This window comes from Poromitra crassiceps (genome assembly GCF_964638095.1).
Source record: "Poromitra crassiceps genome assembly, chromosome: 7".
Lineage (NCBI taxonomy): Eukaryota > Metazoa > Chordata > Actinopteri > Beryciformes > Melamphaidae > Poromitra > Poromitra crassiceps.
The window spans coordinates 39,561,633-39,577,031 of NC_139628.1; the positions used below are offsets into that span (position 1 = coordinate 39,561,633).

The 15,399-nt window shown below is 42.9% G+C and overlaps 1 protein-coding gene across 1 annotated transcript in view; it reads left to right on the plus strand.

The window, feature by feature from the left end:
- Positions 1-5,452: 5,452 nt before the first annotated feature.
- LOC310779342 (pyruvate carboxylase, mitochondrial-like) overlaps positions 5,453-15,399 on the plus strand; it is a gene marked incomplete at its 3' end in the record, with an annotated part of 392,062 nt that continues 382,115 nt past the window's right edge. Inside the window, exon 1 of the mRNA XM_083639880.1 lies at positions 5,453-5,567. Within this exon, the coding sequence (XP_083496006.1) occupies positions 5,566-5,567 (2 nt within the window). The 5' untranslated portion in view covers positions 5,453-5,565. The remainder of the gene's footprint in view (positions 5,568-15,399) is intronic.

Sequence of the window (15,399 nt, forward strand, 5' to 3'; positions counted from 1 at the left end):
CTAATTGGATTTTATTTCTTTCTGCAACAAAAGGGAGCGACAAAATGAGAGGGGGAGCACCTAAAGGTCCTAAATGTAGGTCTTTTCAGAGAGGGAGGGAGGGAGGGAGAGAGAGAGAGAGAGAGAGAGAGAGAGAGCAGACCAATGGGGAGAGAGAAGGGGGGCACAGAGGGAATACCAAACACTTTCCAGTCATCTATTCAGGCTCAGCAGCTCTTTGCCAGTTGACTGAACCCAACTCTCTCGTGTTCTGCTTTCTTCTTTAGCTTCTTCAGTCAGTTCACTATATGGACAAGACCATGGTGAAAAAGAATGACACAGGCTTACTGACTACTGACCTTTATAATAACAATCTTACTACTTTAATAAGGTGGCCTGGTCCCGCACCGCGGCTCACAATTGCTTGTGTTTACAAGAGCCAGAGAAACTCTGGCTGAGCGTCAAAGCTAAACACATAAGTTGGCATGAGTTTGGTCAAAAAAGTGCGCCCATGGCACATCCTCTCCAGAGTCTCCTCCCCAGAAATGTGCGTGCGAGATTGACAAGAAACATTTGAAATGAGTCAGCCTGAGTCATTTAGTGTTTGGAAAACCCATAGACAGTTTTTTATGGACATTGTAGGGATATTACATTTAGATGGTCCTCCACATGAATGCATAATACCAGGGCAGAGGCTGGCAAAGCTTTGTTGACTTTCTCTCAGCCAGACAATAAGATGTAAAACTGCTTACAATGCTAACTAGCTGGTATTTAAGTGAACTGAAGGTCAAAATGCGGAAACTTTGACATGTGACAAGTGGATAAGGACAAGCAAAGCAAAACTCTAAGTGGCAATTGATGCACCTATAAGATCTGACACAGCATTTACACGTTATAGTACAACAACTGAGAGCAGATGGAGGCCAGATGACTATTAAATAATCTGCCTGCATGGGCAAAGATGCTTCTTCCTCTCCCAAAGAAGAGGAACTACAGTATTAAACACCTCAAACCCCCAGTGTGCACACAGCCAGGACATGAAACATAACATTTTTGTTCACTATTTCTCCTCACCAGGCACTTAATGTGGGCAGAAAAGTGTCTGTTCTGTCCAAGACTTCCTGTATTATTAGCCTCCTGAGTCCCGACCCCATTAGCTGCATTGGATTTTTGATTTCCCTTTGCTATTTGGGATTACTTTGGAAAACTAAGTACTAAAAAAAAAAGTAAGTAGAAAATTATGTCCTCACATAAGGTCACTGGTGCAATCTTTCCGTTATTAGACTAACTAACTAGACTAACTATTTAGACTCTTGTAAACTATTATAGTGTCTTCCCTTATCTCCCCAAACAATGTTTTCTCACTTACATCTTCACCTCAGAAAACAGAAAGATTAACCCACTGTCCTAGCACAAGTGCTTCAATTTAGGAAAGATTAACCCGCAGTCTTCGCACAAGTGCTTCAACTAAATTTAGCAACACTGTACTTTGTTACTAATGCAATTTTTTTTCAAACCTGCATTCCTTTACAAACTTCAAGGGTCCTAAGCATAAATCAACAAGTTTCATCCATACAATTTGATCAGGTTTATTACCTTGGCCACGTTTGTCTTGGGAGTGCTGGTAGAAGGATTTGGTTGATATGCTAGCCATCTTGTATTGACAGGAAGTAGGTTTTTCTTCTTCTACTACGACAAAATTGTAGCTTAGGTGTCCCCAAGTGAGGACAAGAGGTCTGAGTTCAGCAGAAATAAGTATTATAGTGTAGAAACGGCAAAATGTGATGTCCTCGCAGCAACCCCCGGGGGACTCAGGAGGTTAGTGTAAAAATATCGAAGCCAAAAGGCAGTGATAGCTTGTCTAGACTGATAAACCATTTATCACTGTCTTACCACGACTAGATAATACCTATAGGGCTTGTGGTTATCACTGCTCATATGTGAGGTTTTCCTTTTTCACAAACGGGCAACAAAACTAAGTTGGCACACTAGCAATCAGGGTCGTAGACATGGGGGGGGTTCGCTGTGCCATTGGCCCCTGGTCCATGGGGCTTCAGGGGGCCACTTGGAGGCTAAATATTGACCTCCACTCAACACACAGATGCAAGCACATGCAAGCATACAGAAAGACAACAGAGTAAACAGGGAGGAGGAGGGGGGAGGAGGGGGGAGGGCCCCGCTAAAGATTCTTTCAGGCCGGCCCATTGTGGCCTAGCTACACCAGCGCCAGTGATGTAACGCTTTGGCAGGCTGTGGTTGGCCCGCTGCACATAGCACGCCTACAGAGGACTTCCTACTCCTGAAAGGAAGAGGGAGGAGTGTGAGAAGAGACCAGAGTATGGTATCAATCACACCCTTTCACACACACAGAGAGAGAGAGAGAGAGAGAGAGCGAGAGAGAGAGAGAGAGAGAGAGAGAGAGACAGAGAGAGATTGTTTCTCGATGCTTTGGCAATATTGTTGTTGTGACATTCATGCCAATAAAGCGATTTGAATTTAATTGAATTGAGGGGCACATCCAAGAATTCAAGTTTGGTGAGAAAGAAAAGCAGGGAGAGCTGGGAGTATGAGGTAATAAGAGAAAACGGGTCAAAGACAGACTGTAGGTCATTTGAAGTGATTTGGAGATCCAGTCCCATGCACTATTCCTGACTGTGTTTATCTCTGGGTATAATATGCCTTCGGATTGGCTGATTAAGAGATTGATCATTGCTTGGAATACATCATTGATTGGCCACTTCTGTCAGTTGAGTTGCGTTTGACTGTGTCCTTTATGGAATGTCATTGACACACCGACTCTGTTATCTAGAACGGATAAGAGAGCAAACAAGAGTTGAGAAATGTTCATGTATGTGTGTGTGTGCATGAGCGCAGAAGTGTACCTGCGTGTCGTAGCTCATGGGTGTTTGTTACGTATGTGTGTTCTTCTTGGACTTCTATCTTCACATCAATGCATGCATGGAAAGATGCACAGGAAGATGGAGAAAATCCTGAGGTTAGGGCCAGTGTTAGGGCTAGGAGGTAGTTAATGCATGTTTTAATGCAATGTCTTCACAAAGCGCATCTGTGTGTGTGTGTGTGTGTGTGTGTATGTGTGTGTGTGTGTGTGTGTGTGTGTGTGTGTGTGTGTGTGTGTGTGTATGTGTGTGTGTGTGTGTGTGTGTGTGTGTGTGTGTGTGTGTGTGTGTGTGTGTGTGTGTGTGCGCGTGCGCGCTCGCATGTGTGTGTGTGTGTGCCTCCCTTGAGAAGAGGTGGAAAGATACGGACTAATCCTACTCAAGTACAAGTATCGTTACTTTAGTGAAAATTAAAGTACAAGTAATTACTAGTCCAGGAAATGACTCAAATAAGAGTAAAAATTACGGTAGCCTGTTTTAAAGTACTTTTTCATACATTTAAAAGTAGTGAAGTAGAATATGTAGCCTATTATTTAAATTACTCAAGTAAAATTACTTTAAAAACTACAAATCCTCAAAGAAATATAGGCTACACACACACACACACGCACGCACGCACGCACGCACGCACGCACGCACGCACGCACGCACGCACACACACACACACACACACACACACACACATTCACTCACTCAAGTACTTGTAGCCTACTTGAGAACAGTATTGTCTGCTTCACCAAGCACAACTACAAAGAAGCACTGTAAACCTGTAATCAAATCCCTTCTTTTTCCCACTCTCTCCTCCTACAGATCTTTTCTTTCTTTCATTCTCCACTCCAGCACTCTGCTTTCACTCCTCTCTCGTTCTCTCCCCTTCTCCTCTCTTTCACTCTCTTTCTCCCTTTGGAAAGGGGGACATTTCCCTTTTATTGCAACAGGTGTGCATGTACATGTAGCTAGAGTGAATGTAATCACTAAAATACTTTGATACCCCCACCATTGTATTTGTAAATTTGTAAAAATCAAACAATCATCAGTGACATATATATAATCAGGGATATATTGGACAGTAAATGCTAAACTCGGTTTGCCCAACGTTTTATTTGCAGAATAAAGTTAATTCACCTCATGAAATCACATCATGATGTAAGTTAAAGATAGGGAAATAAAACAAATTAATTATTTTCTGAACAGATAATAGACTGTTTTATATTGCTGGTGTTTGTCTTATGATGATCCTAATGCCATAGTTTACCATGCAGCGTTGATTTACTATAACAATCATATAACTGACTCGGTTTTCACTTTTCCCCACAAATTGTTAAATCTACAAGGAAGTTATGGAGAAAGCGATCACTAGACAGCGCTCAAGGACAATGTCGCTGCAGAGCTCTGCCTTTAACACTGACTCTGATCTGCATTTAATTATTTGTGATAAAAGAAGAGGATGCACCCATCCAAAAAAAAACTGCACACCAAATCTTCCCCCTCTCTCTTCAAGCTCTCTCTCTCTCTACAGTATATGTGTTCTCTATCCTTTTCTCTCTCCTCTCCTCTCTCGCCCTCTCCTCCTCCATTTCAATTTAAATCAACTGAATACAATTCAATTCAATTCAATTCAACATATTACATTTTTTACCAAAGCAAAATTATGGCTAGATGACTAGAATTAAATTAAACCTGCAGTAGGCAATGGGATGTTAACCATAGCAACATACAGTAGCAGAGAGTAGAACCCGAATGACCCTTTTGTGTGTGCTCTGTTTGGCTCATTATGTTCTAGCTCTTCCTGATTGAGTACAACCAAAATTATAATGGAATAATATTGGCTGCAACTTTCAGTTAAATTCAAATCAATTCAATTCAATTCAATTCAATTCAATTCAATTCAATTCAATTCATTTATCTCTAAATCCTCAATTCAATTAAATTGGCTCTCTCCTCAATCCAATGATCTCTCAATCGAGTCAATTCCGTTTATCTCTCTCCAGACTCTCCTCAATTCAATTATCTCTGAATTCAATTATCTCCTCTCAATTCTCAATTCAGTCGAGCTCTTTAAATGCTGCGCGCTGGCATGCCCTCTTGTCTGATTCGTTGAGAGAAGAGGGCGTGAATGTCATGGAGAGAGGATGATGAAAGAGAGAGAGAGAGAGAAGGAGGGAGAGAGAGATTATCAGGGAGTGAAGCAGGCGCAGTAGCAGACTCGTCTCTATATCCCACAGACGGACGGTGCCAGCTGCTAGCTAACTTAGCTACCGTAGACAGCTAGCAACTAGCTTCAGAGTCCTAGCGCCGTGTCACTACATGAGGGACTGAGCAAGTGTGTCTGTGTGTGTGACTGTGTGTGTGTGTGTGTGTGTCGTCGCTTTGAGCACGCGCCTGTCCGTCCCGAAGTCACCCGGTGTGTGCGCGCGTGTGTGTACGTGTATACGTCTGTGTGTGTGTGTGTGTGTGTGTGTGTGTGTGTGTGTGTGTGTGTGTGTGTGTGTGTGTGCGCGCGCGCGCGTGTGTGTATATAGCCCCCCCTCCTCTCTCTTCCGCGTGTCTACAGTCTACAAGACAAGTGTGTGTGTGAGAGAGGTTAGCAAGCACACACACTCTTCCCTGATAGTCGACTGTTTACATTCGGTGTCCGGTTACTTGACAGCGGATTCACATCATTTACAGATACCGACACAACACCAACATGTGAGTACTGATGCTGACGCGTGTGTGTGAATGAGAGGAGCTGTCAGTGCGTTAACCTAGCGGGTAGACGCTTCACCCTTTTCTTGTCAAGTGTTTGAATGAATCATGTCCTCGTGTCAACGTGCTATAGTAGTGTATGCGTGTGTCATGTGTTAGCTGCACAGATGCTAGCAGTTGCTACTGTGGGACATTTGCACTCTGCAAGTGAAATAAGTGCAACTCTTCTCTTTACTCAGGACAACATGTACTGTAACTTAGGGGTGTGTGTGTCTGTATGTTTGCCTGAGGGGGGACTTGTGCATACTGTAGCTACATGCTGAAAGCTGCTACAGAGAGCAACGCTGGCTTGTGTTTATTGACAGCCTGTCTGTCACACAGTCACAGCTAAGAGCTAAGTTAGAGCTCTGTGTGTTTTGAAAGCTGCACATGAGAACTGCAACTCCTCGTGGCAGTGGTTCCCTAAGTGGGTTATCTTTCCCTTGAGGTCGTGGTGCATGGGGTCCCTACTTCCTAGCAATAATGAATCTGTGTTACTGTATGAAAATAATCATGATTGTTTTGGTATTGATTGAATCCATTAGTCCTGGCTCCTTCAGTGTGTGGTTAGCTTTGATGGCCATGCACTCGTCAGCACCTCTTGACCTATAGCAGTATAGGTTGTGCATATCCTTCTTATTTTTAGGTATAATTTAACTTTTAATTCATGCTTTACGGGTTGGCACAATGAGAGAATGTGCCAGGAGATCGAGCAAGTGGACTCTGTTTAAATTTTCATCATCAGTGACATTATTGACCAAAATCATCGTATGACATCACTGATGATGTCATAGACATTGTGACATCATCAGTGATGACATAGGCATTGTGACATCATCAGTGACAGTGATGTCATCAGTGATGTGAGTTGCGCTGTGCATGCCAATAGAGCAGGCGATTGTGCACTGCGCATGCCAATGGAGCAGGTGAGGCCATGCAGCAGCTGAGCTGCGGGCGAGGCTGTGCGTGCGCGCCCCCAAGCCCACGCTGTCTGTGTGTGTGTGTGAGATGGCATGATTTTCTCATTGATTCTGTGTTGCAGAAATTTTGTCTCTGGTCTTTCACCTTTGAACCTGTCCAAGCTCTGAGTCTGTGTGCTTGTGCATGCGTGCGTGCTTGCTTGCGCACAGAACTCGTGTGTCGTCAGTATCATTTTGACCGTACAGTTTGTTCATCCCAAAGGCAACCTTTACTCTGCTCAAACAGCGCAGAACAGGGACCACAGCTGTCCCATCGCAGAGCTCACAGGCATATACTTATATTGATCATGTACAGTTCTTCTCACAAGTTATTATTATTATGCTCTAGCTCTAGCATTATACTAAAAAAAAATTGCCATGTAAATTTCAAAGGGACTGACCTTTTCACATTTTCATAGATCACACTTCCAAATAGCTTTCCTATGCTCTGACTGAAAAAATAAATAAATCAAAGTTGCACAAGCTTTTCAGGAAACGCTTTCACTGTAGAGTCTAGGGAGGGAGTAGTGCTTTCACTGGAGACTCTAGGGAGGGAGTAGTGCTTTCACTGTAGATTCTAGGGAGGGAGTAGTGCTTTTACTGTAGACTCTAGGGAGGGAGTAGTGCTTTCCCTGGAGACTAGGGAGGGAGTAGTGCTTTCACTGTAGAGTCTAGGGAGGGAGTAGTGCTTTCACTGTAGACTCTAGGGAGGGAGTAGTGCTTTCACTGTAGAGTCTAGGGAGGCAGTAGTGCTTTCACTGGAGACTAGGGAGAGAGTAGTGCTTTCACTGGAGACTCTAGGGAGGGAGTAGTGCTTTCACTGGAGACTCTAGGGAGGGAGTAGTGCTTTCACTGGAGACTCTAGGGAGGGAGTAGTGCTTTCACTGTAGACTCTAGGGAGGGAGTAGTGCTTTCACTGGAGACTCTAGGGAGAGAGTAGTGCTTTCACTGGAGACTCTAGGGAGGGAGTAGTGCTTTCACTGTAGACTCTAGGGAGAGAGTAGTGCTTTCACTGTAGACTCTAGGGAGGGAGTAGTGCTTTCACTGTAGACTCTAGGGAGGGAGTAGTGCTTTCACTGTAGAGTCTAGGGAGCGAGTAGTGCTTTCACTGTAGACTCTAGGGAGGGAGTAGTGCTTTCACTGGAGACTCTAGGGAGAGAGTAGTGCTTTCACTGTAGACTCTAGGGAGGGAGTAGTGCTTTCACTGTAGACTCTAGGGAGAGAGTAGTGCTTTCACTGTAGACTCTAGGGAGGGAGTAGTGCTTTCACTGTAGACTCTAGGGAGGGAGTAGTGCTTTCACTGTAGAGTCTAGGGAGCGAGTAGTGCTTTAACTGTAGAGTCTAGGGAGGGAGTAGTGCTTTCACTGTAGACTCTAGGGAGGGAGTAGTGCTTTCACTGTAGACTCTAGGGAGGGAGTAGTGCTTTCACTGTAGTCTAGGGAGGGAGTAGTGCTTTCACTGTAGACTCTAGAGAGGGAGTAGTGCTTGCTTCACAGGGCCAGCTAGACTGTTTTGATTTGAATATCAAAGCATCAAGTATTTGTGGATGTTCAGACCCAATGAGTTTACCTCTGCAAAACTAGAAATTAGACCCATTCCTGTACTTGTAGGCAATAGTTCTGGAGTTGTTATCAGTAGTTAGCACTTAGCAACCTTACTTCCTGGAACTGAAATTAAGCTAATAACTGGTTGGATGCAGGTAGTCCCAGGAGGAAGCTGGTTGAAGGATGGACATGTTCAATAGCAAGGTTTATCATTTGCCCATTATTATTATTTATTATTATTATTATTATTATTATTATTATTATTATTATTATTATTATTATTATTATATCCTCCATATATAGTCTGGTTTTTACGAAGTTTCAGAAACAACCTGCATGTTTTCTGTATAAATTAAATGTGTCAGGGTTGTGGGGGAAGACGTGTGCAGAAAGAACTGGTGACATCATGTGGCCACACTATCAGTTTTCCCTGCCATTTATGAGACTTCTATAAAAAGAGTAGAAACCGCACACTCTGGCTCCGATGCAATGGATTTAATAAAAAGACAACGTTTCGGCCTGGTGGCCTTTGTCAAGTCATGACTTGACAAAGGCCACCAGGCCGAAACGTTGTCTTTTTATTAAATCCATTGCATCGGAGCCAGAGTGTGCGGTTTCTACTCTTTTTATAGATTCTTGTCCGTCACCGGCACCTCGCTGAGACTTTATGGTGTGCATTCTCTCCATTTTTGACAATTTATGAGACTTCTGTCTACACTCTCCAAAAAATATATGTATATATATTTCAGTTAACACATCTGTGTAATCTGTGACAATGCACATTTGTATTCTCAAAGCAAACATATTTGTAAATATAGCCGCAAGCGGCAATGGCAGAGGTTCAAGGCTTGTGCAAATTGAACACCTAATAGTCCTTGAGGCAAATTTGTAGTTTGTTGTTCAGGTCAACATGTGGAAAACAGTTGCTTGAAAATGGGAGAAACAGCCTGGGAGTTACAAACGGGTGTGAAGTTATGGCATATTTTGTGTTAGGCCATGCCCACCTTTTGCATCTGCGGCGCCCCCTTTTGCTCAAACCGCAAAATAGCATGTTAGAAATGCCATTCCAGATGAGGCTCAGAAGTTTGCAACCGATTATGCGAATGGACTTGATTTTTCCGCTATTACATGCTTACACCATAGACCCCGCCCACTTTCACAAATTATGACATTGACAACACTTCTGATTTTGTCTAGGACATCCTCCTTGATATATCTGCCAAGTTTCGCGATCATTGGACAAACAGGTGCAGAGTTACGGCCTTTTTTGTGTTAGGCCACACCCATTTCTGGCGTTTATGGCGCCCCCTTTTGGTCGAATTGCACAAGATTTGACAGACATGGTCTGTGATGATCTCCAAAGACCTCCAGCAAGTTTCGTGAAAATTTGTTGAATTGCTCATGAAGTTATGACAATTTAGCTGAGAGGCCACGCCCTCTCACAACTTTAACGATTAACACATTCACTGCCAGCTGTTTTTTTTTTTACTGTAGGTAGCTTCTGCCAGAGGGGTTTTTTGAGGATTCTGGCTCATCTTTCAAGACCTGAGGATTATTTTCTGCTAAGATTTTGTGAACACAAAATATCTAAAAAGAACTAATAGAATGTGTGCTTTCTCTGTCTAAAAGAGTTAGTTTGTAGAGTTAGTAGTTATGTAGGCATTAGCACTTGAATACAGCATGGTTTCAGCGTCTGAAAATTTATTCTGAGATAAATGGCTTTTTGTGAAATTCGATAGAACAGTCACTTTAACCATTCATTTTTGGCATCAGTAAGACGTCAGACATCTAAACAATAGTTTTGAACAGTAATTTCCTCCATAACAGCAGGAAACACCCCTCTCCTTCAAACTCCTCCCTCCGTGTGTGTTCTTCTTGGCTGCAGCGGGCGTGTCACAAGCTCGTTTCTGTTGCTGCTGTAACCTCGCGTCACCAGGCTCACTGCTTTGCTGCTGCTGTGCCTGTCTGCTGGCGGCCGCTGGGCAAGTCTGGATGGGCTGGCTCGTTTCTTGGAGTTTCGGTTGAGAGCTTTGATGAAGCTTTTGCGATTCTGGTCTTATTTATGCTGCGTGTTTCAAAGTGTGTTCCACCCGTAATCTATTATGCAAATTTGCAATCCCTCACCGCCAGCAATCAGCACGAAAACGAAAGCGTTTTCGCCAATCCATTCTACAGTATGAGAATGGTTTCATCGCGCGTTCCCCTGCAGTTTTGGCTCTGCTTTTTCTAGTCTGGGAGAGCACTGTCGCCACTTAGTGGGTCGGTGGAATGGGTTGTACACGTTCGGTGGCTCCAATATTTATATAAGAGATGTAAAAGGGTTAGATGCACATCCCACGGTCAAAAAAAAAAATTCATTTTTTTGACGTATTAACACGTCATTGGCAGTCAACCGTTGGATTTTTTTTGACGTATTAACACGTCATTGGCAGTGAACGTGTTAATATCTCCGAATAGAGCTGGGTATTGGTTCAAATTTCAAGAATTGATTCGATTCCGATTCACAAGGTTGCGAATCGATTAATTTCGATTCGATTCGATTCCGATTCGATCAATTTCAATATTGATTTGGTTAGTGATACCAAAACGTGTTTTTTGAGCTGTACCCTGAATTACATGACTGTCCAGTTATGTAACACAGGGGTTCCCAACCAGCCAAGTAGATACATGGGGAAAAAAAGTTGCAGACCTGTTGTCAATTTTAATGGTTTTAGTTATACATTTACTCACCAGGTGGTGACAATGGGTAAATAACAGCCTTTTCATCTGTCAATAAAGACACTTTCACAATTATGCACAGTGATTTGATTTCAGCCTATATCATTTCTAAAAGTAGATATTAATGATCAAACATTTCCATTCATGTAGCCTACAGTATTTGTTTTTGTTTCAACTACAAACATAAATAAACGTCAACTTGAAACTATGTTTCAACTACCACACACAGCATAATATTTTAGCCTGTTTATTATTATTTATTTTTTTTATTAAAAAAAATCATTCTCTGGACATATGAATCGATAATCGAGGATTAAAATAAAAATCGATTAAAAATCGGAGAATCGATTTTTTTAACCCAGCCCTATCTCCGAAATGAAAGTAGATTTCAAAAATCCAAAATTCAGGATTGTAGAGCAATTGGTCCATAAATGCTTCCTGGTGATTTCGGTGGAAATTGCTCAAACGGTCTAGGAGGAGATGTCAAAAATGTGTTTTCCAAACTTTTCAAAATATCTCAAAAATTTTCCAGACGGACCTTGAGGGTCCTTATGGCAAATCTGTAGAGCAGGTTCACCTGAACATCTGGAAAAAAAAAGTTTGAACGGCGTGGAAGTTATGGCCTTTAAGTAAAACCTCTAATTATATCGCCACCTTCAGGCCGATTCGAAAAATATTTCTTGAGCAGAAACCAGGCAGCCACCAATATCTGTCATTGTGCTAAATTTCAGGTCTCTGCCATTTACCAACTCACGGGAATTTGCGTTGAGGCAGATGAACAAGAACGGGAATAATAATAAACCGGCACAAAAACAATAGGGTTTCAGCCCCTTCGGGGCTTGAACCCCTAATAACATGATGTATCAGTTCTGATGTGTTGTCCCAAAACAGACAAACGGATGTACTGAAATTGGAAAATGACAGTTGGTTTTAGAATACATTGGCTGTTGGCACCAACCTGGCCTCACAGTTTGATTCCTCCCGCTCATTAAAATACAGTAGTATGCTTATGCTGGTTCACAATCAAGGCAATTAGCCATTTTGGGTCCCGACCCTTTGGAAAGAAGCACTGAGTCATGATATGGCAGTTATGACTCATAAATAGCCTTGGTGTGGTAGTAATAGTACAATCACACATGCTAGTAGCTTAGCATCTGGGATTAGCATTCACATGTTAAAAGTAGCCTAATTAGGCTATAAAATATAATCATACAACAACCCCATGCTGGCAACATTGCATTGATGATTAGCACCACAGGTGTGTGAGCGCTAGCTGCTTCCTCAGGATGTACAGTAGAAGAGCCATCATGCTACAGTACGTGACCATGGTCATCTTTGAGTCGCCCCTCACCTGCAGAGGGCTTATAGGGTCTTTCCATTGTACAAGTCTCCTTTTGTGTATTTAGCCTGCATCAGCAGTGCAGATAATCCTCTCTTAAACTTATAATAGCAGAACCAAGTCAGTATATTGTAACAAAGCATAACATAGTGTCTGTTGGTAACCAACCAGCTGTGAGACCAATCCTAAAGAGAGCACCCCCCCTTTTCCCTATTATAATTCCTATTAGAGATCAATCCAGCCAGAGCATGTAGGTAGTAAAACAAGTGGCACTTTACAATGGCTGCTTGTCTGCCAGGTCTCTTTTCATCTACAGTTTGAAAGAATGTAGCCTACATGTAGCCTACTTTACAGGCTCACTTCTATGGATAGGGTGTTACAGTCCTGTTGGGACTTTGTTCTACAACTGCTGTTGCTGTTTTACTCTCAGATACAAAATGTTTAGGCTTTTATTGTGAAAAGAGAGATGTTATGATTGAATCCAGAAAGCATGAGTATGTACTACTGTACTGTAACAAGGTAAATAATCATGACCTTTATCAAGCCTAATCAAATGTGATGGAAGGTCTAGAGTAAGGCGTACTTCAAGATTGATTGAAGAAATCTTGTATTTTCCTTCACATCTGATATCATAGTACTTACTTACAGGCCAGCTTCAGTCTGTAGCAGCAGGAGGCTGCAGCATGTTGAGACAGCTGCTAAATGGCCTGACACTGTGACAGTGAAAGAAGAACAAAAGGAAACAGTTTTAGGCTATTATGCTTCTAACAATTCTCTAGTCTAAAGGTACCACTTACAACTTATATTCAGTTGCTGCTGTTGGTATGTTCATATGCTTATTAAGACTGGCAGGGAGTCATTTGATCTTAGAATTGTAGAACAATCTTCACAAATTTCCCCTGGCAAACAGTAAATGTCAGCAAATCTTATTCTAATTCAGTGAATTTATTTAGGAAACATCTTTGTAATAACTCCAAAATGGCACGCATCTTAAAACTGGGCCAGTTGTAACCATTTTTGTCAGGATTAGTGTTCACTCTATTATTATTATTAGGTAGCGTTCTTGCCTCGCACTCTCGCCTCACAGCAACAAGGTCCTGGGTTCGATTCCCGCCTGGGATGCTGTTGGTACTGGGAGTATGTCTCCCCATGCCTTCGGTGCCTGGTGCCCAGGTGGGATATCTCGTATAAAGGGCCTTCCTGTGTGGAGTTTGCATGTTCTCCCCGGGCTCCCCTGGGGTTTCCTCCATATAACATCACTATGAACCCCATCCCCCCACTATAAAACATGCAAGAAGTCCGTCATCTGACCAGCGGGGGGTCGAAGAAGTTGGTCCCCGATCCTGTGCTTCACTGTAGCTGCCCACCGCTCCTGGCCAGCCCATGGAGGAAGGACGAGCCAGGATGGGTCAAACGTGGACGACAAATTGTGTGTGTGTGTGTGTGTACTGGCTGCCATGCATGCGTGGTGTGTCGTCTGTGACGAAATGACAATGGGGTTTGTCTGTCCGGTTTCTTCTGAATTGACATAAAAAGAGAGAGTGCTGCTGGTCACTGAGTTGCTATTCAGTGTCTTGCTCAAGGACTCTTCCCAGGGTTGTTGAAGGAGGGGAGGGAGGGAGTTTTTCGTCCACTTCCGCTGTGCAGAATTTGAACTGTTGACCTCCTGGCCACCAACTAAATTCTCTAACCTTTAATCTAGGCTACCACCACCGCCCACTTTTTAGTCCAGTCACTATCTGTTTTGTCTGTATGGTGTCTACACATGCAAGCAGCCATCCTCATGAACCTCATAGCTGCTGGGCGCATGTGGTGGTGAAGATTGGGTTATTTTTAAAACTCACGTTAGCTGTCCCTGTTTGCTCTAGCACCTTTTACTGAAAAATGTTTGTCTTGCTACCTAAACCATACTGCTGCAGGTTGTTGTGTAGGGAATTTAATCAGTTATTTTGTCTATTGAGTCTGACTTAGTACCTGATTCAGCCTATGATACATTGCAGGGAGTAGTTTTGGATAGCATAGCAACCTTAACAGGAGGAGAGATTTTAATCTTTTTTAGTTCTATCTTCCTGGTGTGTGGGCTCTCCATCTGTATACAATTGGATTAAGGCGTTTTAATGGAAAAGTTACTTTAAAAGCAGCAAGTTTGTTTGAAGATTACACACACACACACACACACACACCTGAGAGCAGACAGGGACAGGTAAGGAGGGAGGAGAGGAAGAGACAAACTGCTGAGGTGGAATGAGGGAGGAAGGAAGTGTGGATGAATGCACACACGTTTTCCATTGTTGATTGCTCGTCCTCTCTCTCTCCATTGAGCTTTTACTTCAGTTTTAATGCACGATAAACAAAAATCATCTAACGTCTGTATCTCTCGTCTCGCGCTCTCCCAGCTTTTCACGCATTATGGGCACCTTTTTAGTGGAAAAACCATATCACATAAATTATTAATCAAAGTATAGTCTTGTGTTGGAGGGGATCTTCTAAGTTTAATAGTCTTCGAATCCTACTACTATAATTGGAGGCATGTCTGTCTGTCTGTCTGTCTGTGTGTCTGTCTGTGTGTCTGTGTCTCTCTGTCTGTCTGTGTGTCTGCGTGTCTGTCTGTCTGAACCCCAAATTGCTCCCGTTGGTGTGCCAGCACCCTGCGTGGTAACCTGCCGCCATCCGTGTGTGAATGGGTGAATGTACCTACTGACTGTAAAGCGCTTTGGATAAAAGCGCTATATAAATGCAGGCCATTTACCATTTACCATTTGCCTGTTGTTAGTTTAATTAGCCAACTAGGACAAAGTTTATGCCAGCTGTGTGTGTTAATAATGTTACTAGGTCTGCACACCGAAACAGAACTGAACTTTGATCTCTAAGAAGTTAATGGATGAACTAGAAATCACCTCTGTTCTTTTAACTCGACTCAACATACACGTGGGCACGCACACACACACACACACACACACACACACACACACACACACACACACACACACACACACACACACACACTCACATACACACACACACACACACACTACATGCACATGCCATTCTCAGTGGGGCACACAACCTTAGACCTTTTTTAGTTGACAGAGTGTCTCTTGCAGGCTTGTGCGTGTGTGTGTATCAGCTGGTGATACGACAGTACATGTTTGACATGATTTCACAATGTGAGAGAGAGACGTACATATAGCTTGCGGGCCTGAGGCCTTCTGATAGACTCTGGAGGATCCAGGAGG